The sequence below is a fragment of the Vulpes vulpes genome, chromosome 5 (genome assembly GCF_048418805.1).
Source record: "Vulpes vulpes isolate BD-2025 chromosome 5, VulVul3, whole genome shotgun sequence".
Taxonomy (NCBI): Eukaryota; Metazoa; Chordata; class Mammalia; order Carnivora; family Canidae; genus Vulpes; species Vulpes vulpes.
The window spans coordinates 3,216,087-3,241,872 of NC_132784.1; the positions used below are offsets into that span (position 1 = coordinate 3,216,087).

At 40.2% G+C, this 25,786-nt stretch overlaps 1 protein-coding gene across 12 annotated transcripts in view; it reads left to right on the plus strand.

Annotated features, from left to right (window-relative positions):
• Nucleotides 1-5,062: 5,062 nt before the first annotated feature.
• The window catches only part of IWS1 (interacts with SUPT6H, CTD assembly factor 1), a 41,156-nt gene continuing 20,432 nt past the window's right edge, over nt 5,063-25,786 (plus strand). For 6 of the 12 annotated variants that reach the window (XM_072757476.1, XM_072757472.1, XM_072757482.1 and 3 more), the window contains exons 1-3: nt 5,904-6,251; nt 8,548-8,666; nt 24,173-25,322. In XM_072757476.1, coding sequence (XP_072613577.1) covers nt 6,218-6,251; nt 8,548-8,666; nt 24,173-25,322 — 1,303 coding nt within the window. In that variant the 5' untranslated portion in view covers nt 5,904-6,217. Of the gene's footprint in view, nt 6,252-8,547; nt 8,667-24,172; nt 25,323-25,786 lie in introns of all 12 variants that reach the window. The other 6 variants (XR_012001479.1, XM_072757483.1, XM_072757478.1 and 3 more) reach the window with 5 other exon arrangements.

Here is a 25,786-nt window from a genome sequence, read left to right on the forward strand (position 1 = left end):
TTTTCACTGAATCCAGCTTAGAAATCTTTTTGTATCAGTATACAAGTTTCCTCATATTTTGTTATAGCTATATAACATTGCATTGTACAAATGTATCATAATTTTGTAATCATTCCTATTTGGATATTTAGGTTATTTCCAATATTTTGTGAGTAGTGCTGCAATGAATAATTTTGTAGATATGTAATTTGTACATGATCAAGCATATTTGTAGAATACATTTGCTGAAGTGAAGTTGGCCCATGTGCTGAGCCAAAGAGCATAAGCATTTGTAATTTTTATAGATATTTCCAAATTGTGTTCTGTAGAGGACTGTACCGATATACTCCCATAGCACCTTATGGAAGGGCCTTTTTCTCTATGGCCTCAACAGCATAATGTTACTGGATTTTCACAATCTGAGAAGTGAAAAATATCTTAATATTTTAATTTTTCATCTTATTTTAGGGTTAATATCTTTTCATGTATATTAGAGCCTTTAATATTTTCTCTTCTGTGAATTGTCATATTAGTTACCCATTTTTCTGTTATTAATCTTTTTATTGATTTCTCCTGTAGTCTTTTAGGGAGATTAGCTCTTGGTCTCTGAGTTGAAGAAAAATTTCTTTTACTAATCATTTATATTTTGCCTGGGCTAATGATGTGTTTTTTTTTTTTTTTTTGCCATGCACACATTTAAATTTTTATTTCACTACTTTTTTAAAGTTTTTTTTTAAAGTTTTTATTTTAATGTAGTCAAATGTTTCAGTTTTTTATGGCTTTTGGCTTTTCAATCTTTGTTGGAAAGTCTTCTCTCCCTATTTACTAAGGGATTAATAAGTTGGGTTTTTGGTATGCTATTTTAGTTGTTCACATAAAGTTATTCTGTTTATAGTATTCTGTATTTTTTTCCCCACTTAATCAGGATATCCATGTGAGAGCTGAAGATCCACTTCAGTTATAATTAATGGCCATGTGCTATGCCATGATACTGTTTAGTGATGTTGTTTAGTGATTAATTATCCACTATCAATAGCTTTCAAGTGAGTCACAGCTTTCAGTATTACAAGCAACTGGGTGAGACAAATCTTGCATGTGTCCCAGTGAGTTGTGAGGCTGGGATGTGTCAGACAGAGCTCAGGATGTACCTGTTGCATTCACTAGCAGAGCCCCCTAGTGGCTCAAGAGCAAGAAGGAGGGTCAGACTTAGGAGACCTGGCTTCTCTGAGACAGAATGATGAAACTAAGGGGCCTTCAAATCTTCTGATTCAACTCTCATTTGATGTACAGGGAAACTGAGACTCATAGGAGGCTGGTAGCCTGTCCCAGCTCAGCAAGCACAAGAAGCCCAGAGCTTGGTCCAGAACCTAGGTCTCTGAGCCCCAGGTTGCAGCTCTGTCAGTGCCAGGCTGTTCCTTATATGGTATGACCTCTCACTCATGGACATGTTTGGCAAGGTACAGTGTCTCAAAAGTCTGGCAGAATGAACCTTGCATTCATTTAGGGAACTCAGTGTCTTCAGGTTATTGGGTAAGGGAAAAAGTGATTGGCTGCAAGCCCTTCCTCCCTTCATCTCTTCTCTGTCCCTAGTATCTTTTGTGGGAAAAACAGCCCCTTTTGGGTGCCTCTCCTCCACCGTCAGCTTGGACTGACTGTGCTGGGCCTGGAGTGAGGCATGGGGATTGGAGAGATACCAGTCCTTAAAATGCAAGGCAGCTGAGACTCAGAAAGGCACATCTGTGCTGCTCTAGCATTTCTCTATTGGTGGCCCTAAGGGACAGCCACTTGGTGAAAAGGCTCTGGGGAAACTCTCCTGGACGTGTATTTGCATTGACAAGCATATTGCTTTAACTAAGACTTTGTTTATTTAGTTCAAAAGGTGTTTCCTGTCTCACTAACTACCTTGTTGGCAAAACAAAACAAAACAAAACAAAACAAAACTAAAACTAAAACTACCTTGTTGGCTTCCTGAGTACAAAAACTAGATCTGACAATTCTTTGCAGCCTTCTAGGTCTCAGCACATTGAGGTAAGTTCAGTTGGCTTCTGTCTTTTCATTCTTTAAACTATTGGGACAGTTTAGAAAATTTACATTAAATTCAAGAATCATCCTCTTGCAATTGCACTGTTTAGCCCAATCACTTTCATGGCTGTTGGTCTTATACCTCTGGTGAAATTACAAGCTCTTTATGGCAGGATTTGTACTGGGTTCCCATCCACTGAATTTCTTCCTGGACTTCTCCCTTATTCATCTTCGCTTATCTACACAGGTTATCATCTCACCCACACTCTTTAGAAGACAGATTTTTTTTAAATTTATTTTTTATTGGTGTTCAATTTGCCAACACATACAATAACACCCAGTGCTCATCCCATCAAGTGCCCCCCTCAGTGCCCGTCACCCAGTCACCTCAACCCTCCGCCCCCTTCCCCTTCTACTACCCCTTGTTTGTTTCCCAGAGTTAGGAGTCTCTCATGTTCTGTCTCCCTTTCTGATATTTCCCACTCATTTTCTCTCCTGTCCCCTTTCTTTTCACTATTTTTTATATTCCCCAAATGAATGAGACCATATAATGTTTGTCCTTCTCTGATTGACTTATTTCACTCCAGTTCCCTCAACGTTGAAGCAAATGGTGGGTGTTTGTCGTTTCTAATGGCTGAGGAATATTCCATTGTATACATAGACCACATCTTCTTTATCCACCATCTTTTGATGGACACCGAGGCTCCTTCCACAGTCTGGCTACTGTGGACATTGCTGCTATAAACATAGGGGTGCAGGTGTCCCAGCGTTTCACTGCATCTGTATCTTTGAGGTAAATCCCCAGCAGTGCAATTGCTGGGTCGTAGGGCAGGTCTATTTTTAACTCTTTGAGGAACCTCCACACAGTTCTCCAGAGTGGCTGCACCAGTTCACATTCCCACCAACAGTGTCAGAGGGTTCCCCTTTTCCACATCCTCTCCAACATTTGTGGTTTCCTGCCTTGTTAATTTTCCCCATTCTCACTGGTGCGAGGTGGTATCTCATTGTAGTTTTGATTTGTATTTCCCTGATGGCCAGTGATGTGGAGCATTTTCTCATGTGCATGTTGGCCATGTCCATGTCTTCCTCTGTGAGATTTCTCTTCATGTCTTTTGCCCATTTCATGATTGGATTGTTTCTTTGCTGTTGAGTTTAACAAGTTCTCTATAGATCTTGGATACTAGCCCTTTATCTGATATGTCATTTGCAAACATCTTCTCCCATTCTGTAGGTTGTCTTTGAGTTTTGTTGACTGTATCCTTCGCTGTGCAAAAGCTTCTTATCTTGATGAAGTCCCAATAGTTCATTTTTGCTTTTGTTTCTCTTGCCTTCATGGATGTATCTTGCAAGAAGTTACTGTGGCCGAGTTCAAAAAGGGTGTTGCCTGTGTTCTCCTCTAGGATTTTGATGGAATCTTGTCTCACATTTAGATCTTTCATCCATTTTGAGTTTATCTTTGTGTATGGTGCAAGAGAGTGGTCTAGTTTCATTCTTCTGCATGTGGATGTCTAATTTTCCCAGCACCATTTATTGAAGAAACTGTCTTTCTTCCAGTGGAGAGTCTTTCCTCCTTTATCAAATATTAGTTGACCATACAGTTCAGGGTCCACTTCTGGATTCTGTTCCATTGATCTATGTGTCTGTTTTTGTGCCAGTACCACACTGTCTTGATGACCACAGCTTTGTAGTACAACCTGAAATCTGGCATTGTGATGCCCCCAGCTATGGTTTTCTTTTTTAAAATTCCCCTGGCTATTCGGGGTCTTTTCTGATTCCACACAAATCTTAAGATAATTTGTTCCAACTCTCTGAAAAAGGCCATGGTATTTTGATAGGGATTGAATTAAACATGTAAATTTCCCTGGGTAACATTGAAATTTTCACAATATTAATTCTTCCAATGCATGAGCATGGAATATTTTTCCATCTCTTTGTAAGAAGACAGTTTTTTTTTTTTATAAAAGATTTTATTTATTCATGAGAGACACAGAGAAGCAGAGACATAGGCAGAGGGAGAAGTAGGCTCTCCTTGTAGGGAGCTCAACGTGGGACTCAATCCCCGGACCCAGGATCATATCCTGAGCCAAAGGCGGACATTCAACCGCTGGGCCACCCAGGTGTCCCTAGAAGACAACTTAGATCCTGGGGTCTCCTCTATCAAATGAAGGGAAGTTAATATTTTAATTTTATACCTTTGGTTTCCAACACTATTAATTCCCTGTTATAATTCTTGTAACAGCCTGAGAAAATATCATTCCCACAATAGGGGGCAGACTCAGATTTCAAAGCGGTTTCTATTACACAGGGGAAGGAATGAACTCTTTTACAAGAAAATAGGAATTTCTAGCGAGAAACCACCCCTCTCCCTTCCCATGCCCATTTCTGGAGCCTGGAACTAGGTTCTGCCAGCATATTCTGCCTGGCTAACAAAGGTCGCAGGGAATATTAAAGCAAGGATGTGTCTTGACTAATGGCACTCCGAGAACTTTCAGCAGCGATGGTATCAGAGAATCCACATCTGTCAAGCCCAAGGTAGGTAGCTGGTGGACTTTCAAGGGAACCAAATGAGGACTTCCAACAGGCTAGACATACCTAGAAATTCAGTCTATGCTTTGGTAACAAAAAGCCCAATGCAGGCAGGTCTACACACTCTGGGGAATCTTTGCTTACCTCTACTGGCCCTCCTCTAATCAAAAGGCAAGATCGTTCTCCAGTTTGTCTAAGACAGAAGCAAACACGTAAGGAAATGGATTTTATTTGGCCTGTAGTAGGGAGAGCACTGCAGATAGGAAGATCAGAGCATCCGCGCAGGTCGTTTTGCCTTAGATCTTCATAGGGAGGAAGGCGGGATGATTAATAGTTGGGACTGATTTGCAATCAGAAACTTCAGCCAGGCAAGGGAACAGAAAACGTTTATGTCTGCGTCTGGCTAGTTTCAGTGGGGAGGGCAGACTTCTGATCTCAGCCAATCGTTGGAGAAACAAAGAACAAGAAGCTGCAAAGTCTGAGGGGCCCCTAGGAGCAGGCTCAGGCAAAAAGGTGTTTGCTTGGCCTCCTCACTAGTTAACAGCGGGGTCATGACAAAGTGGAGAAGGAGCTTTAGCTAAGCCATAGACAGAAGGGTGGTTCTTCACTCAAAGCTCTTCAAAGATCACTGAGAGGTCAAGAGGCTTCCTAACCACTGCTGTTTAGGGAAGGCATACAGCTCTAGTAAAGTCTGACAATTCTTTCATCAGGGGCCCTTTGGAAGCAAAAACCCGTACTCCGAATTATTGACCAAATGGCTTCTTAAGTCATTATTATTTTTAAGTAGGCTCCATGCCCGGGCGTGGAGTCCAACGTGGGGCTTGAACTCACAACCCTGCCATCAAGATCTGAGCCGAAACAGTCCAACGCTTCACGGACTGAGCCACGCAAGGCGCCTCAAGTCGCTATTTATAAAAAGATTAAGAAGGAAGAAAAATGCCTTGAAAGGCGGCCCTTTCAATCAGGCCCGTTGGGAACGCAGCACGATTGCGGAGGCTTCAAACTACAAGTCCCAGGGAGCAGTGCGCCACGTCCTTCCCACAGTAAGGGCGGGAATCCAGCGCCTCCCTGCATGACCGGAACCACCGTTAACTTGCCGGATAATGAAGCTGTAATCGCAGCGCGTGTTCAATTTTCCAGAAACATGACTCAGAGGATCCTCAAACAAGGCGCACGGGCAGAGAGCCGCTAAGGTAACATCATCATCTCCGCGAACCACGGAGACGCCCGTACTCCCGCTCCTCCACACGACTGTGACTTACTGAAGCCCGAGCTCCCGCTCAATTTACCCAGGAGCCTCTTTTCCGGCCGCGCGGCGCGTCATTTCCGTTGCGTCTTCTCATTGGCCAGATGCTGGGGGACGGCGCCTGCGCGCTGCGTTCCTTTGAGGGCCGTGGGCAGACGCCATTTTGGCCCCAGAGGTGCTTCTGGGAAGTGGAGCGCCGGTGCCCACGCCAGCCGGCCTGCCAGGTACGGCCTCTTGTGTGGGGGCCTTTAGGTCGAAGCGTTTGCACCTGCGCCTGCACCTGCACCTGCTGCTGCTGCTGTCCTGGTCTCCGCGCTCTGGAGGGCCTCTAGCGGAGCGGGAGCCTCTGGACATCGGGCCGCGCCGTCGGGGGTCACACCGCCAGCAAGGAGGTGACGGGGGCGGCGCGGGGCGCGGACACCCTCCGCCAAGAGCCCGCCTGCCATGGATTCGGAATATTACAGCGGCGACCAGTCAGGTGGGGCAGGGACGTGGGGGCCGGGGCCGGGGCCGGGGCTGGGGGCGGGGCAGCTGTTGGCCGGGGCTGGGGCGCTCGCCGTGGCGCGGCCGGGGAGGGGGCCCCCGGGGAACCTCCCCCTCCCCCTCCCCCCGCCCCCGGGCCCCTGCGCATCGTGGGGCGGGACCTCGGCGCGGGGAGTCCAGACGGCGGCCGCCCTCCGAGCCCGCCGGGGGCCGCTCCACCTGGGAGGCCGCTCCTCCGTGCTCAGCGGTTACGCGGTCCTTCCCGGGACCGCCAGCGTCTTGCGAGCATCCCAGGAGCGGCCCAGCGGGCGCGGTGCGGGATCTTCCCTGCGCCTTCACCCGCGCGCGGGGTCAGGGCGGCTTCGGTCTCTCCCGCAGCCGCAGCCTCTAGTCCAGGAAAGGCGGGACCCTGTGTGGGTTGTGTGAGTGTCTTCGAGGAAGGCGCGCGCCCTTGGCGCTCGCTGGGTCATTTTGTGCCTTTCTTTTCCCTCGAGGCACAAAATCCTTTTCCTCCCTGAAGTTTGGCCTTGTTTCCTGCTACTCGGTGAACACTGGACACCCCCTTCCTAGCGCTGCAGGGGGCTCCCGAGATACGGGACGTGTCCGGCGGGGCCTGCTGGGGAAGAGCCTTGGGCCTCCCTCCAGGTGCTGCCAGGGGTGCCTGCATGTCCGAATGTCGGTCTCCTTCCTGCCTGGGGCTCACTGCCACTCGCTCTGTGACAGCGAGCCGGGGTGACTTACAAAACGCTGCCGTTTTGCTAAAATGTTTGCCGGATGTTCTCCAAATGGCTTGTATTTCTTTCTGAGTTAATTATTATTTTTTTTAAATTAGTAATCATAGGTAATTACGACTATGAGTTAAGCGCTAGAAGGCTTGGAAAAATAAGTTTCCTGACTTTTCGTTCTTTTAGCCGTTTTTTTTTTTTTTTAATATTTACCTCCGTATTCTTGACTTACGCACTTTCTTGTTACATCATTTTTAGGCGTTCCGTAGTGATTCCCTATTGCGCTAGGGGAGGATTTTCGCCTCTTATGTGCCTTTTTCTCCCCCACACTCTCACTACTGCAGCAGATTATTTGTAACTTGTATCATATTCTTTACTTCTTAGCTCAGGAGAGTTGCTCGTTACTATGATAGTGATTTCATTCTTTTTTTTTTTTTAATTTTTATTTATTTATGATAGTCACACACAGAGAGAGAGAGAGGCAGAGACACAGGCAGAGGGAGAAGCAGGCTCCATGCACCAGGAGCCCGATGTAGGATTCGATCCCGGGTCTCCAAGATCGCGCCCTGGGCCAAAGGCAGGCGCTAAACTGCTGCGCCACCCAGGGTTCCCCAATAGTGATTTCATTCTTAAACAGCTTTTCCGTCTTCTATAGTCAACTCCTTCGTTTAAAAAATTTTGTTCATTTATTATTTTTTAAATGTTTTCTTTATTTATTCATGAGAGACACAGAGAGGCAGAGATGTAGGCAGAGAGAGAAGCAGGGTCCTTGCAGGGAGCCCAATGCGGGACTCGATCCTGGGACCCCGGGACCACGCCCTGAGCTGAAGGCAGATGCCCAACCTCTGAGCCACCCAGGTGTCCCAAAATTTTGTGTGTTTTTATTAAACTTTTAACCAAGTCTTCCCATATCCTCCAACAGCCTAAATCCCTCTCACAATACAATTTTGCTTTATAATTTTAAATTACTGGTTGAAGGTAGGTAGCAAATCATTTTTGCCATTTTGTAATAGTACAGTATATGCTTTACCTCAAGGATTTTATACTATTTTTGTACTGTAGTTCCTTGTGCTCTTCATTCATAAACAGATATTTACTGTACTATACCAGGCAGTGTTCTGGGCTCCAGGGATTCAGCAGTGAACCAGAATCCTTGGTCTTTTGGCCCTTTCATTCAAGTGAGGAAAGACCCACATTAAACCAAATAACTTGGTAAGTTCTGTAGTACATTAGAAGGTGGTAAGTAAGTGCTGTGGAGAGAATAGACATAAAGTTGAAATAGTTAAAGAGTACACTGTTATTTAGAGGTTGTTGACTTGGTCCTTAGTGATGTTTCTTAAGCTTCACATTTCTTTATGACGTATTTTTTGCTGCCACAATACGTGTTCTGATTGTTGGTATTTATATAAGCATTACACTGTTGTCTTATCCACAACATTAGCATCATTAGTCATGCGTCATCAGTGGTAACCTTTGCTCATACATTATTCTTGATTCATTGTGTTCATTTAGGTTGTAGATGTCATCCATCTTACACCTTAAGTGGGTTTTTGTTTTATTTTTAAGCAGATGATGGTGGCGCTACCCCAGTACAGGATGAACGGGATTCAGGGTCAGACGTTGAGGATGATGTAAATGAGCAGCACTCTGGATCAGACACTGGAAGTGTAGAACGTCATTCAGAGGTATTGGCTAAACAACATCTTTGGGGAGGCTTTTCCCTTGCATTCTGTGAGACATGTTTTACTTAGGAGTTGTAGAGATCCTGTCACATGGTGTAGGCTTCCAACCCTGGGAGTAAAGGGTTTTTTTTTTTTTTTTTTAAGATTGTATTTACTTACTCATGAGAGGAACAGAGAGAGAGAGGCAGAGACATAGGCAGAAGGATCAAGCCCAGTGCAGGACTCCATCCCAGGATCCCGGGATCACTCCCCAGCCAAAGGTAGATGGTCAACTACTGATCCATCCAAGTGCTCCGGGAGTAAAGGATTTTAAGTTAATAGAGAACTGCTTTAAAAATAAACAGAGATAGTCTGGTTTCATAGAAAATCACAGGGAAAGAATTTCTGATTGGGTCCTTCTTCAGATAGTAGGCAGTTTTCAGATGTGCATATTGATTCAGAAAATAGGCCGGGCCCTTTGTTTGATATTTGAGTGGCCTCCCCATTCCCAGAAGGATGTTTGCAAGCTGAAGAAATATCAATTGAAATATAAAGTTATGAGGGTTATCACCTATCAGAATTCTTATCAGGATTTAAAACTAATTTGCTTCCCTGGTTACACAGTTTATACTACACATTGTTAACAAAATAAAATTGGGACCTTTTTCAATAAGTCAGCTATACATTTTTGGTAAACACAAACTGAAACCCATAGGGATGATAAAGTGACCGGATTTTCTTTTAAGAAGTTCATGTGTCACATGTTTTGCTTAGTTACACAGGAACAGAAAATTATCCCGTTTAAAGTAGGAGATACAATTACTAGAGGTTGTATTATTGATTCTGTCCTTTGACATGTCATTATTTAGGTCGCCAACAAATATTTATTGCACACCTGCTATGTGTCAGGTTTTTTGAACTATCTGGGACTAAATGAGACTTCACTATACCAAAATGCTTCTCTTGGATTTATTTTTCAGTAAAGGGGAAAAAGACATTAATCAGTATTCATTTTTTAAAAAAATTGTGTAGTTTGTTAGGAGGTGATAAGTGCTGTGGAGAAAGAAGAAAGTTAAAAAGGATGAAGGGTACCAGAATAGAGGGCAAGTTTTGTTGTTAAATAGGGAGTGACATGTAACCTTTATTAAGAAAGTGGCTTTCAATCAAGGCATGAAGATATGTAAAAGAATAACCATGTGGCTATATAGAGGAACACAAACACACACACTCCAGGCGAAGACCCTAAGGTGTGGGTGTGCTTGATGTCTTCAGGGAGCCAGTGCAGCAAGAGGGGAGGCTAAATGGACTGGGGGAAAGGCTTATCTTCTAGTTATTTTGATGTCACTCAGTTTTTTCTATGTTTGTAAGTATTTAGACTAAATTCTAGTAATGTATTATTCAACAGGTAAAAATTACTTGCTAATGTAACCATTTTGACAGTTTATTTAGTGTGTAGGGCTTTATTAAAGTTTTGGCTTTGGAAAATAGCATAAAAAGATTGACTCTAGGCTTCATGTGTCAGTTGTAAATGTAATGTAGCCTTAATTTTAAGCATCTTCAACTACTTTTTTGTAATGAAGTAGATTCTAAATAAATGTGCATGCTAAAAATTTGGAAATGATTAAAAGCTTAAAGAACATTAAAATCAACATAACTGCTATCACAGAAATGACTTTTTATTTTTTTTTTTAGAAATGACTTAACTTTATATTATGCATTTTTACTTTCTCATGTATGTTACCTTTTAAGTTACTTGAGATTTTACTGTATATATTTTGTATCTATATAGTATTTTTTAAATCTATTCACTTAAGGTTATACCTAAGAATTTCCCTATGTTGTTAAAGATTTTCACTAAGCATAATTTTAAGGCTTACACACTATTTCATAAAATGGATGTACCATCAATTGTTTGACACTATCCTAATTGTTAACCTTTAGAGTGCCTAGGTATTAAAAATAAAATCTGCTGTGAACATATTTTTGTAGATAATTCCTTCCAGGAGGGTTATCTGATTTTTTTGAATTACTAGTGTGTAATTCAGTTTGAGAATGCCAATTTTACCGTTAGTAAGTGTTGCTCTGCATTAATGCTCTTTTGGCTATCTAAAATGGCTTCTCAAGAGAAATTTTGTATTTTCCCATGAAAAATATTTCCTAGAAGGTAAGGTAATGGGATGTTAAAAGACTATGGTTGGTTGTATTAAATTGAATAGTACTGATGACAGGCCTAAAACCTAAGAAATGAATAACAATTTGACACTTAAATTTGACAATTTAAGTCTGGTGGCTTAAAACAAAAGAGATTTATTATCTTATAGTTCTGGAGATCAGAAGTCTAAAATGGATCTCACTGGGTTGAAATCATTCTATTAACCAGGGCCATGTTCCTTCTGTAAGGGAGAATCCATTTCCTTGCCTTCTCCAGCTCTGTAGATCACTTGGATTCATTAGCCCGTGATTCCTTCGCCATCAAAACCAGCACCATAGCATCTTCAAATCTCTCTAACCTCTGCAGTCACATCTCCATCTCTTACTCTGACCTTCCCACCTCCCTCTTATAAGGACCCCTGTAGTTATTTGGGCCTACTCAGTTAATCCAGTATGGTCTTTTTATCTCAGGTTTCTTAATTGCATTTGCACAGTCCCTTTTGCATGTAAAGTAGCACTCATAAGTTCTGGGGATTAGGATGTAGACATCTTTTAGAGAGGCATTATTTTGCCTCCGACAGGATGATATTCAAAACATAGTTCTCCAATAATGATACTGAGAAAAATATTTCTCCCATTTGCATTTTAGAGTTTAGGCTGGTTTCTAAAAAAATTCATTTCACTTAGAGTATTCATTCTGCGTGTATTTGTTTAGATCTCTAAGGAAAGTTTTGAAAAAACTTAAATAAAAATATGAAAGAATACTAAAAGTTAAGTAATGGTGCTTTCCTGGCCCATATTAGAGCCTGAGACAAAAGAAAAAATCAGTAATACTTACCCTATTTTTAAAATCTTGGTATTTTGTTCATTACAGATTTTTCTACATCATCTGATCTCGAAGATTATCACTTGTCTCTCTTTTTTAAAGATTTTATTTATTTGTGAGAGACACAGAAAGAGGGAGGCAGAGACACAGGCAAAGGGCAGAGGAAGAAGCAAGACTCCCATGCAGGGAGCCCGATGTGGGACTTGATCATAGGACCCCGGGATCACACCCTGAGACAAAGGCAGATGCTCCACTGCTGAGCCACCCAGGCTCAGCCACCCACTTGCCTTTTTTTAAAAACCACTTTATTGAGATAAACTTACATATCATATAATTCACCCATACAAAATATGAGTTCAGTAGTCTTTAGTATATTCACAGTAGTGCAACTGTCACCATAGTGAATTTTAGAACACTTGCATCACTTCAAAAAGAAACCCTTTACTGTTACCTGCTTCACCTCCCCTGTAGCCCCCATTCCTTCCCTGTCCTAGACATTCTGAATGAGTGGAATTATATAATATGTGGTCTTTTGTGACTGGTTCTTTCACTTAATATTTTCAAGGCATATCCATTGTAAACCATGTATGTTGGATATATGTATATACCATACCCGTATATGTTGTGGCATGTATCAGTACTTTTTTTTTGTGGTAATACTCCATTATGTGGATAAACCACATTTGTTTATCCATTTGTTGTTCGATGGACATTTACATTTTTACCTTTTGGCTATTATAAGAAATGCTCCCATAAACATTTACATAGAAGTTTTGTGTGGACATAATGTTATTTCTGTTGGGTATGTTCCTAGAAGTGGAATTACTGGGTCTTACAGTAACTTTATTCTTATTTATTTGAGGAACTCTTAGGCTGTTTTAGTGACTGTACCATTTCACATTCCTACCAGTAATGTATGAAGGTTCTGATGTTTCTATATTTTTGCCAACTCTCGTTATTACCTCCTTGATTATAGACATCTTAGTTGGTTATGCAGTAGTTTCTTGTTATGTTTCTTTTTTTTTAAAGAATTTTTAAATTTATTTTTTCATGAGAGACCCAGAGAGAGAGGGGGGCAGAGACACAGGCAGAGGGAGAAGCAGGCTCCATGCAGGGAGCCTGACGTGGGACTTGTTCCCGGGTCCCTAGGACCATGCCCTGGGCTGAAGGTGGCACTAAACCACTGAGCCACCCAGGCTGCCCCCCTTGTTATGGTTTTGATTTACATTTCCCTGATGAGTAATGATGTTCAGTATATTTATGTGGGTATTGGCCATTTGTGTAACTTCTTGGTGAAATGTCCATTCAGATCCCTTGTTCATTTTTTTTTTTTTAAGATTTTATTTATTTATTCATGAGAGACACACAGAGAGAGTCAGGGACACAGGCAGAGGGAGAAGCAGGCTCCACGCAGGGAGCCCCATGTGGGAGTCAATCCCAAGACTCCAGGATCACACCCTGGGCTGAAGGCAGGCGCTAAACGCTGAGCCACCCAGGGATCCCCCTTGTTCATTTTTTAATTGGGTAATTTGTCTTATTGAGTTGTAAGAGTTCTTTAAATAGTACGTATACAAGTCTCTTATCAGATGACTGATGTGCAAATATTTTTTCCTATTACGTGGGTTATCTTTTCACTGTGGTGTGCTTTGACACTCAAACGTTTCTAATTTTAATGAAGTTCAGTTTATGTTTTTTTTTTCCTTTTGTTTGTGCTTTTTGTGGCATGTCTAAGAATTCTTTGCCAAATCCAAGGACATGAAGATTTACCCCCCTGTGTTTTATTTTAAGCATTTTATAATTTTAGCTCTTATATTTAGATGTTTGGTTGATTTTTTTTTTTTTTTAATTTACTTATTAGAGATAGCAAGAGAGAACATGAGCTGGGAGTGGGGAGGGAGGGAAGAAGAGCTCCCTGATGAGCAGGGAGCTTGATGGCGGTTCAGTCCTAGGTAGGACCCTAGAATCATGACCAGAGCCGAAAGCAGACACTTAATCGACTTAACCACCCAGGAGCCCCTAGATATTTGGTTCATTTTGAGTCAATTTTTGTATATACTGTGAGGTAAGGGTCCAGTTCTGTTCTTTGTATGTGGATATCTAGTTATCTCAGCACTATTTGTTGAAAGAGATTGTTCTTTCCTCATTGGATGGTCTTGGCCCCTTGTCAAAAATCACTTGGCCATGGATGTAACAGTTTGTATGTTTGGTTCTAATTCATTCGTATCTGTGTTTATTTTTTTTTATTTTTTATTTATGATAGTCGAGAGAGAGAGAGAGAGAGAGAGAGAGGCAGAGACACAGGCAGAGGGAGAAGCAGGCTCCATGCACCGGGAGCCCGATGTGGGATTCGATTCCGGGTCTCCAGGATCGCGCCCTGGGCCAAAGGCAGGCACCAAACCGCTGCGCCACCCAGGGATCCCCTCGTATCTGTGTTTGTACTTAACCAGTGCCATAGTACCTTGAATAAGTTTTGCTGTCAAGGAATGCAAGTGCTACTTTGTCCTTTTCTGATACTGTTGTCTCTTCTGGGTTCCTTGCAATTGCGTATGTATTATGCGTATGCAATTGCTTATGTATTTTAGATTCAGCTTGACATTGCGAAGCTACTGATGCATGAATATAGGGTGTTCATTTATTTGGGTCTTCAGTTTCTTTCAACATTGCACTGTAATTTTCAGTGTACAAGTACTGCATTTAAAAAAATTTATTCCTAAGTTTGTTTTTCTCGATGCTTAGTGAGTAGAATTGTTTTATTAATTTCATATCAGATTGTTACCACTTTTCCTATTCTAACTGATTGCATTGTGGTCGGAGAACATGCTTTGTACAATATCTATCCTTTTAAATTTATTGAGGTTTGTTTTGTGGCCTAGTATATGGTCTGTTCTGGAGAATGTTTCATGTGCACTTGAGAAGAATGTATAATCTATCTTTGAATCCACAGTGTGTCTGTCTCCTGTAGTCAACATATAGTTGGATATATATTTTTTAATCTTGTTTTTTGTCTCTTTTGGGGTGGGGAGGGGCAGAGGGAGAGGGAGAGAGAATCTTAAGCCGACTTGATGCCCAGCGTGGAGCCAAATGCATGGCTCAATCTCACAACCCTGAGATCATGACTTGAGCTGAAATCAAGAGTCAGATGCTTAACTAACTGAGCACCCAGGTGTTCCTCCAGTTTCTGTCTCTTGATTGACTTAATCCATTCACAATCTAATGTTTTTTGATAGAGGTAATAGCCTGCCATTTTACTGTTCTCTATATAGTCTTATGTCTTTTTTAAAACACATTATCTCACCTATTTATCCTTTTTTTTTATTTTGATGAGTATGTTTAAGTTCTACAATAGTGATTTCATTGCAAGATAGTGTCATCAACTACAGTCACCATATTCTATGTTAGATCCCCAGATCATATTCACCTTAGAGCTGAAAGTTTGTATCCTTTTACCTAATACCTTTTATCCTTTTACCTCCCCATTCCACCTGCTCCCGAACCTTTGAGAACTATTCCCCTGTCTCTCTGAGTTTGACCTTTTGTTTTTTAATTTTTATTTACAATTTCACATACAAGGATACCATGCAGTGTTTATCTTTCTCTAACTTCACTTAGCAAAATGCCTTCAAGGTCCACCCATGTTGTCACAAATGGCAGGATTGTGGCCAAATATCCCATTGTGTATATATATTCATATCACGTTTTATCTGTTCATTTGTTAATGAATGTTTAGGTTATACCCATAATTTGACTCATGAATAATATGGCAGTAAATGTGGTAGGGCAGATACCTGTTTAATATCTTGTTTTCATTTTCTTTATACATATATGCCCAGAAGTGAGATTGCTGGATCATGTGATGGTTCTATTTTAAATTTTTTGAGTAACCATCATACTATTTTCCATTCCATAGCACCAAATTTATATTCCCATCAGCATTGCCTATACTTTTTTTCTCCATATCCTTGCCAGGACTTGTTATGTCTTGTCCTTCTATGACACTCATTATACTAGGTGTGAAGTGACATATCTTTGTGGTTTTAATGTGCATTTCCTTGATGATGAGTAATGTTGAACATCTTTTCATGTACCTGTTAACCATTTGTATGTCGTTTTTAAAATATATATATCTTTTTTTTTTTTTTAAGATTTTATTTATTCATGAGAGACACAGAGAGAGGGAGAGAGGCAGAGACACAGGCAGAGGGAGAAGCAGGCTCTGTGCAGGGAGCCCGACGTGGGGCTCGATCCTGGGTCTCCAGGATCAGGCCCTGGGCCGAAGGCTGCGCTAAACCGCTGAGCCACCTGGGCTGCCCCCCAAAAATATATCTATTTACTTCTTCTGCCTATTTTTTAATGGACTGGGTACTCTTTGCTGTTGAGTTGTGTAATTCTTTGTATGTATCAGATACATATTTTGTTTGTTTGTTTTTAAGTAGACTCTGTGCGCAACATGGGGCTTGAATTCACAGCCCCACAAGAGTCACTTCACCTACTCAGGCAGCCAGGCATCCCTTACACACATCTTTTGCGCTTATTTAAGTTGAAATTTGTGTGTGTTGTAAGATAGGGAGGGTCCATTTTTCCTCCTTTACGTGTGGCTATCCAGTTTTCCCAACACCGTTTATTAAAGAGACTTTCCTTATCTATTATATCTTGGTGTCTTTGTCATATATTAATTAGTCATATATATGTGGGTTTATTGCTGGGCTCTCCATTCTGTTCTGCTAATCTGTGTGTCTGTTTTTATACCCAAACCATACTGTTTTGATTACTGTAACTTTGTAATTTGAAATGAAGGAGTGTGACATCTCCAGCTTTGTTCTTTCTCAAGATTTTTTGGCTGTGTGGGTTCTTTTGTGGTTCCTTACAAATTTGAGGATTGATTGCTCTATTTCTGTGAAAACCGTCTTGGCAGTTTTGACAGAGATTGCATTGAGTCTGTAGATTGCTTTGGGTAGTATGGACAGTTCCTCAAATCCGTGAACGCAGAGTATCTTTCCATTTTGTCTTCAGTTTCTTTCATCAGTGTCTTATGGTTCTCAGTGTACAGCTCTTTACCTCTTTGGTTAAATTTATTCCTAGGTATTTTATTTTTTTGATGTGTAATTAATGAGATTTTTTTCTCTGTTTGAGGTTTTTGTTGTAGTGTATAAAATGCTACAGGTTTTTGTATATTGATTTTGTATCTATTTATTTTTGTCACTTGTTGTGGCTAGGACTTCCACCACTGTGTTGAATAAAAGTGTTGAGAATGGGCATCCTTGTGTTCCTGATTGTAGGGGAAAAGTTTTGAGCTCTCCATGTTGCCTAGGATGTCAACAGGTGGGTTTGTCATATATGGCTTTAATAGGCTGAAATACATTCCCTCTTTACCAGTTTGGTGAGAGTTTTTATCATAAATGGGTGTTGGATTTTGTCAGATGCTTTTTCTGCATCTGTTGAGATGATCATATGATTTTTAGCCTTCATTTTGTTAACGTTTTGTAGTGTGTTGGTTGATTTGTTGAACTATCCTTGCATTACTGGAATAAATACCATTTGGTCATGGTGTACTGTTGAATTTGGTTTACTTATGTTTTGTTCAGAATTTTTGCACCGGTGTTCCTCAGAGGTGTTGGCCAGTAATTTTCTTTTCCTGTAGTATCTGTTTGGTTTTGTTATCAGGGTAATGCTGGCCTCATAAAATGGGTTTGGAAGTGTTCTTTCAGCTTCCTCTTCTACTTTTTAGAAGAATTTGAGAAGAATTGGTATTAAATTCTTCTTTAAATGTTTGATAGAATTCAACTATGACTAACGTCTTTTTGACGAAGTTCCTTAAAGGGATGTAAACATTAGTGGAATTTTCATCGAATGTCATTTGTTCTTTGTAGAGCACTTTGAAAACTCTGAATCTTCACATACCTCTTGTGGTCCAGCAGGTATTGAAAAGGGGAAAGTTTTTAAAAAAATCTTTTTCAGTAGTTATAACCAAAACCACAATTTTTAATAAAGCAATTTCAATACAAATGTGACCTGGTTATAATGGGTTACCAGTTTTAATTTTTGTTGTTTTACTTGAGTTTTTTCTTGGACAGCATGAAATTATATTTGTGGTTTATGGTCAGCTGGTTTCTGTTCCATGGAAAATAATATTGAAGGAGATGTGTATTTGAAAATTCAGAAGTCTGAGATTTCACCTGTGTAGAAAAGTAGAAGAGAAACTCAACAAAAAAAAAAAAACAGTATGGGGGACTATTAGCGTATAGGTTGTTTGGAAATGAAGCTTCGCAGCTTCGCTTCTCACTGTTTTCTAAGCAAAGCATAGTGGGCCTACATCCATCTACTGTTAAAGTTGGGGACAGCCCCATTAGCCCAGCCTCATTTTGAATTGGGTAAAGATGCCAGTCTGCTCTTGCTTGGCTCTTTCCACAGAGAGCTTGTGCTACATAAAGAAAGCATTTCTATGGGGAGTACACGAGAACAGCTAGCATATTCATTCTGGCTATTGCTGTCCTTGTTTACCTTATTTCTTACCAATTTTTTAAATTCCATCTACTCTTTTTGTTAGGTTTCAGACTTTGTCATTGTGTCTGCCATATTGAGGAGAAAAACATTTTGTGTTGCTTCTTTCCTGATAAGCATTGTCTTACGGAGTTTCTCTTTCATTTTGGTGATTTTAAGTATCTTGTATACTGAAGGTAAAATATATTTTTAAAATAATGGTCTCTGATCTTAAGGTCATTGTATTATGAAGAGAAACTCGTTTCAGTGAGGTAGAGATACAAGATGCTATGGGGGTGTGAAGGATGGAATGGCTAACCAGCTCAGCCTTTTCAGGTGATGTGTTTGAGTTGAGTCTTGAAGGGTGAGTGTTTTGTAATTAATTAATGATAAGATATTTTGTTATGAATGGCTAATAGCATTTTATAGTGCTACTTTTCATACATTTGATCCTCAAAACATCCCTCTAAGGCATAGGTACTATCCCTAACTCCATGAGATTGAGAACCCTGAGGCTTTGAGAAGTTAAGAAAATTTTCCTTCATGACATAGTAGAAGGTGGCTGAGCTAGGGTTTGGACCTCAGATTTTTCTGATTCTAGAGTCTGTATTTTTAACTGATAGTTGTGTTGCACACAATCCATTCTATCTAGAGAGGAAAATGGAAGAGGCTTCAGGAAGAGGCTCTTTTTGCCTGTTTTTGAGATATGAGAAGGACAAGATGGGAGAAAGATACTTAAGACAAAAAAGGCTTTGTAAAGCCATGGAGGTAACGGATTAGTAATTCTGTGTGTCTACAGAACTTTAACACACAGTTAGAATCATTGGATTAGATGTCAAAAAGCAGATTCTTTGACCTTTTCTTCAGACTTACTGGACTAATATCTGGAACTTTTTCACCAAAGCTCCCCAAATGATTCTTATGCATACTAAAGTTTGGTAATTGCTGGTGCAGTGTGCAGGGTTGATTTTGGAGAGAGAGCACAGAAATGAATCTGGAGAGGTAGGCAGGAGTAGGAGTTTGCTTCATCGTTATGAACTCTTAAGCTTTTTCTACTACTTTTTCTTTTACTACTACTCATCAGGAATGCTTTTGTTTTTGACTATCTAATTCTAAGGTCAGCCAGCTTTTGACAAAGGACTTTTGTAAATAGCTTTCATTTTATTACCTGTATCCTTGCTGTAAAATTGAGGTTTCTCAGAATCCACTCCAGGAGCTACACTGGTTTAACAGCATTGTGTACTTTTGCTGCTGGATTTCTTAGATTCATTCATTCATTCTTTTTCTTATTTTTTTTTAATTTTATTTATTTATTTGACAGAGAGAACGAGTAAGCAGAGCAGCAGGGAGACGGGGAAGGAGAAGCAGGCTCCCTGCTGAGCAGAGAGCTTGAGTGGGGCTTGATCCTAGGACCCTGGGATTACAACCCTAGCAGAAGGCTTAACCAACCAGGTATCCCCAGTTAGAGTCTTTCATATGCTAGTAAAGGTGATATGTATTCCAAGATGAAGATTTCAAATACATCTTCTGGAACTAAGGTCCAGTGAAACATGTGTTGGAAAATCTGTAAAAATTTCCTCATGGCATTTAACTGTGTGACCTGGTGTTGAACGTTTTACCAATTTATGATGGTAGGTCAGTATGCAAATTTAACAGTTTTGTTTGACTCTTCTAATAAAGAAGAAATAAGTATCTTGAGTTTGGTTATTTACAGTGATTTCTACTTGACATTTATCGTTTTGAAATTTATAAATTCATATTTGCTTTATGGCAGTTTTATTATTTACTTTGTAATTTTTTTTTTTAATTTTTATTTATGTATTATAGTCACAGAGAGAGAGAGAGAGGGGGGCAGAGACACAGGCAGAGGGAGAAGCAGGCTCCACGCACCGGGAGCCCGATGTGGGATTCAATCCCGGGTCTCCAGGATCGCGCCCTGGGCCAAAGGCAGGCGCCAAACCGCTGCGCCACCCAGGGATCCCCATTACTTTGTAATTTTTAAATGTTAATCATCTCTGTGTGGGATCCCTGGGTGGCGCAGCGGTTTGGCGCCTGCCTTTGGCCCAGGGCGCGATCCTGGAGACCCGGGATTGAATCCCACATCGGGCTCCCGGTGCGTGGAGCCTGCTTCTCCCTCTGCCTGTGTCTCTGCCCCCCTCTCTCTCTCTCTCTGTGACTATAATACATAAATAAAAGTTAAAAAAAAAAAATCATCTCTGTGCATGTGTATTGTGGCCCTGGTCCATATGGAGTGTGGTTACTGTTTGTATGCTGAGATAAATGACCAGATATCATTCATCATGGGTAACCAGTATTAATTGTATCTACAATGTGAACGATTGTAAGAGAGAGGTGTGAGGCGTTATAGACACTTTTAAAGCTTCTGAGAAACCTCAGAGTGGTCAGTTTCTCTGACAGTTAACAATTGGAATTTTTTAAATTAGTAAGAACATGACATTTAAATAAATGGCAGTTTGTATAGTGGATTTATTATACTCATACTGACATTTTAAAAAACTATTGTTTTTGATCCTTTGAGTTTATGATTTAACTAATTGTTGAAACCAGTTTAAAATTTTTGAATATTGTTTTAATAACTTTTAAGCGTAACTATGTAATTTCTACTATACTCTTTTCCTAAATCTTGTGATGTCATTGCCTAAGTGCATTCTCCAACTTGAGTCTGTTGACTAGCACCTTTCTTACTGCAGTGATTTCTCACCTTTTTGTCTTGACCATATCACATACAGTGAATAGAGTCCCAGTTTTTATGAAACTCCTCAAAAATTGATGAGAATTCCTGAGTTTCACAATCATTACCATGTATATAATATACTTGTCATGGTTGCTTGTTTTGTTTGTTTATTTTTAAAGATTTTTTATTTATTTGAAAGAGAACAGGATTGGGGGAGTGCACAGAGGGAGAGTGAGAAGCAGACTTCTTACTGAGCAGGAAGCCTGATGTGATGGGATCATGAACCTGAGCTGAAGGTTAGATGCTTAACTGACTGAGCCACCAGGTGCCCCATGGTTGCTTGTTTTAGAATGTATACACTATGTGTCTGGAAATCCAAGGTAGAGTGTAGCAGATAAGTTTTGGATGACTGACTAGTTCATGGTATCTCTTCCTCTCTGGCAGTGGCTCCTAGTGCTACATCCCTGCTCTGGCTGTAACCCAGTGAGTACTCAGTCATGACATCTAATATTGCTGTGGCTAATTAGATCATCTGTCCCGGGGATTTGAAATTTAGATCTTAGACACAGAAATTTAGCAGGGTTAGAGTGTGTCATGATATTTGATAGTGCTCTAGGAGAGAGGTCGTTGAGTTCCCTTTTCTAAACTCTCTGAGCTGCCTTTGTTCCTACCCTGAGTCTTCAGTCCTTCATTCCACTTTGATTCTGGGAATATTGTTCTTTTTTCTGAAGATAGCCAGCAATGGTTTCTGTTCTTTGCAGCGAAAGTAAGTTGAGTCCCACATGAACATGCTGTTAGAATTATGTCACGGGTATGTTGTGGAAGGCATTCCAAAAGCCAGTTAAAATTTTCCCTTTTCCCTCCTGCTTTAGTTTCCTCTGCTGGTGCCTATATGTTCCACCTTCCCTCCTCAATAATCTTGTCAATTTTTTAAACTGTTATCACAAACTAGTTGCAAATACCTGCTACCTACATACTTTTACAGCTCGGTCTCATATAGATGACTTCCTGTAGGCTTTGAAAATAACATGTATACCTTCATGATAGTGCATATTACCTTGTTGTTATGATATTTGGCTGGCTCATTAGAAAACAGCTTCTTAGGATAAGGCACTGAGACATGTTCAGCCTTGACTCCTAGCACTTGCACACAGCTTGTTGAGGTAATTATTCCTCAGTTTAAATTATAGTTGGCCTTTGAACAACATGAGTTTGAACTGCACAGGCTCACTTAATATGTGGATTTTTTCAATAAATATGGTACAGTGCCGTAAATGTATTTTCCTTTGATTTTTCCTAATAGCACTTTTCTCTAGCTTATTTTATTGTAAGAGTAAGTATATAATATGCATAACATACAAAATATGTGTTAATTGACACTTTTTATTATTGGTAAGGCTACCAGTCAAGAGTAGGCTAATCAGTAAAGTTTTTGGGAAGTGAGGGATCAGTGCCCCTAAAGTCCCCTGCTCTATGTTGTTCGAGGATTGACTGTATTCCTACTTAATTCCTTTATTATAACAATGTATATGTATTCAGATCCATTCTGTGCTCTAAAGATACTTCAATGAAGAAAACAGGCTAAAAATGCCTGCCTTCATATAGGGCTTATATTCTAAATATTTATATATTCATAATTAAAGATCTTTTTTTTTTTTTTTTAAATATTTTATTTATTTATTCATGAGAGACACAGAGAGAGAGGCAGAGACACAGACAGAGGGAGAAGCAGGCTCCATGCAGGGAGCCTGATGCGGGACTCGATCCTGGGTCTCCAGGACCACACCCTGGGCTGCAGGCGGCACTAAACCGCTGTGCCACTGGGGCTGCCCTAATTAAAGATCTTTAAAGACATAAAGATAGTTTTTCATGTAAACATTTAGCATTATGTGAAGTATTGTACTGTAGGACAAGACTCTATAGTACTTGTCCTAATATGACATTTAATAGATAAATGCCAGTTTTAGTGGGATAATAAGATACTCACTGAGAAAGAATCCAGTGCTCTGCTGAATGCTCAGTGTTGAAGAAAGAAAAATGCCTTTGGGAAATTTGAAGTTTATGACTTTAGAATGTTTCCTGAACATGTTTTATTTGAATAAATATGTCTAGCAGTAACTGTTTTCTGTGGAATATTGTGCTGTCACGGTGATAATAAAATATAGAGGGAAAAAAACCTCAAACTTTGGCTTTGAAGCTTTTCTAATGTTTTATATTCCATGCACAACATACTTCTTTAATGAGTTGGAGACAAGTTAAAGTATGGGTTTTGGGAAGACATTTTTATGCCATTTATCTTGTCACTGGATTTTCTTGTCAGTTATTTCGTAGCATGCTGCTGGGCATAAATATGATTAAAAATTCTTTTCTCCTTGAAAATTGATCTGTGGTAATTTCAGGTAATGTCAGTCATATATTCTGAAAAGGAATATTTGGCTCAGAACATTTTTTAATGGGGAAAAGTCCCAGAAATACTTTCACTTTTTAAACCAGAGTATTAATCACCGCATTATTGAAAGTTTAGATACTAGATGGGAAAAAATTGCACAGATCCTAATGATTGGTATTTTGGTATATATGTAATTTTATATTTTTTTCCTTCATTTGAAAAATAAAAAGCTATGATATACATATATTGTATACTCAATGTTTTCAGATTACTTCATTTAACATTGTGTTAGTATAGTTAATTAGATCATGTTTTGCCCTAAAATTTAAACGTTTTTCCCAGGGTTGCTAGATGTATGACTGACTGTTTCAAGGCTAGTTTTATTGTCATAAAAGTACTGTTATGAGGAGTAAATGAAGAGAGCCTGACAGGACATTGGGCTTTTAATAGGTACTTAGTATGTGTGAGCTACCCTCCTCCTTGTTTGTTTAGATTTGCCTGAGAGAATGTGCCCTGTATATCATTTGGCCTTACAGTTCCATATTTATTTTCCTTAAAATAATTTTAACTTTATAAAACCTAAGAATGTTTCTTTTAAAAAGCACTGGGTACCTGTTTGCTTGTATTTCTTTGAAAAATACATTTAGGAGCTAGAATTATGTGAGAACAGTAGGCTTTTTTGTTTTGTTTTGTTTTTAAGGCTAGCTCTTCAAGATGGAAGTCTCCTATATAGTAATCTGGGGGTATACTTTACAGATTTGTTTTGGTGAATACTGGTTATATTTCCCCATTTTGGAATTGACACCATGTTAGCCATATTACAGGTAGATAGTCTTCTTTAAAGTGGAGTGTTTCCATATAGGTACAGAGCAAGAATTTTATATTGACTTGTGCATATTCTACATTTTAAAAAATTGTTGAGAAATTTTAACATTTTACTACCAAACATTTTTTTTTGCACTTCCCTGATTTTTTCACCCTTGATTTTTCAGAATGAACCTAGTGATCGAGAAGATGGCCTCAACAAAAGACACCATGTGACAGATTCTGAGAATGATGATCCCTCAAATCTTAATGCCAGTGACTCTGAAAGTGAGGAGCTTCAAAGGCAAAAGGACAGTGACTCTGAATCTGAGGAACACGCAGAGCCTCCTGCAAGTGATTCTGAAAATGAGGACACTAATCAGCATGGGAGTGACTCTGAGAGTGAGGAGACCAGGAAGCTACCTGTCAGTGACTCTGAAAATGAGGAACTTCTTAATGGGCATGCAAGTGACTCAGAAAATGAAGACGTTAGAAAGCATCCTGCCAGTGATTCAGAGGTGGAAGAGCTCCCCAAAAGTCCTGCCAGTGACTCTGAAACAGAGGATGCTCTAAAACCTCAAATCAGTGACTCTGAGAGTGAGGAACCCCAACAGCACCAAGCCAGTGATTCTGAAAATGAGGAACTTCCCAAACCTCGAATTAGTGATTCTGAAAGTGAGGAGCTTCCTAAGCCTCGGGTCAGTGACTCGGAAAGTGAGGAGCCTCAGAGGACTCAGGCCAGTGACTCTGAAAATGAGGAGCTTCCCAAGCCCCGTATCAGTGACTCAGAAAGTGAGGACCCGCCAAGGCACCAAGCCAGTGACTCAGAAAACGAGGAGCTTCCCAAACCCCGTATCAGTGACTCAGAAAGTGAGGGTCCCCCGAGGCACCAAGCCAGTGACTCAGAAAATGAGGAGCTTCCCAAACCTCGGATTAGTGATTCGGAAAGTGAGGACCCCCCAAGGAACCAGGCCAGTGATTCAGAAAATGAGGAGCTTCCCAAGCCCCGAGTCAGTGACTCTGAGAGTGAGGAACCTCAGAAGGGACCTGCCAGTGATTCTGAAACTGAGGATGCCTCCAGACACAAACAGAAGCCAGAGTCAGATGATGACAGTGATGGGGAGAATAAGGGAGAGGATACAGAAATGCAAAATGACTCCTTTCATTCAGATAGCCATATAGACAGAAAAAGGATCCAGAGTTCTGACAGTGAGGAGGAAGAACCCAAAAGGCCAAAAATGGACAGTGATGAAGATGAAGAAAAAGTAGGAGAGGAGGAGAAGGTAGCAAAGCGAAAAGCTGCTGTGCTTTCTGATAGTGAAGATGAAGAGAAAGCATGTAAGGAATTATTTTGGACTGTTTATGCATAGTTTTAATTCTTGACTAAACTTGTAACTGAAGCACTGTGTTTCTGAAGTGTTAGATCAATATTCTCTCATTTAACTTGACCTAAAATATCACTAGAACACTAGTTTTGCTTGGTTTTTAGTGGCTGATTATAGTATTAAATTTGCTTTGAGTTCTAGGAGCATTTGTTAAGATTTTACTGGTTCAAAATACTAAACTAATAGAGTTTCAATGGTAATAGGACTTAATTTTTTGTGGGGGAAGGGTAGTGTTTCAAAGAAATATGTTTACATGAAAACCCAACTGTATCCAGAGTTAGCTGCGGGTGTGACAGTACATGCACTAAATACCATCTAGGTAGCAACTGAGTTCCCAGTCTTTTTGGGTGCCTGTCTTTTGTTAAACATTGTTGAATATGCAAATATGAGGAAGTTTGTGAGGGAGACTATGTTTAG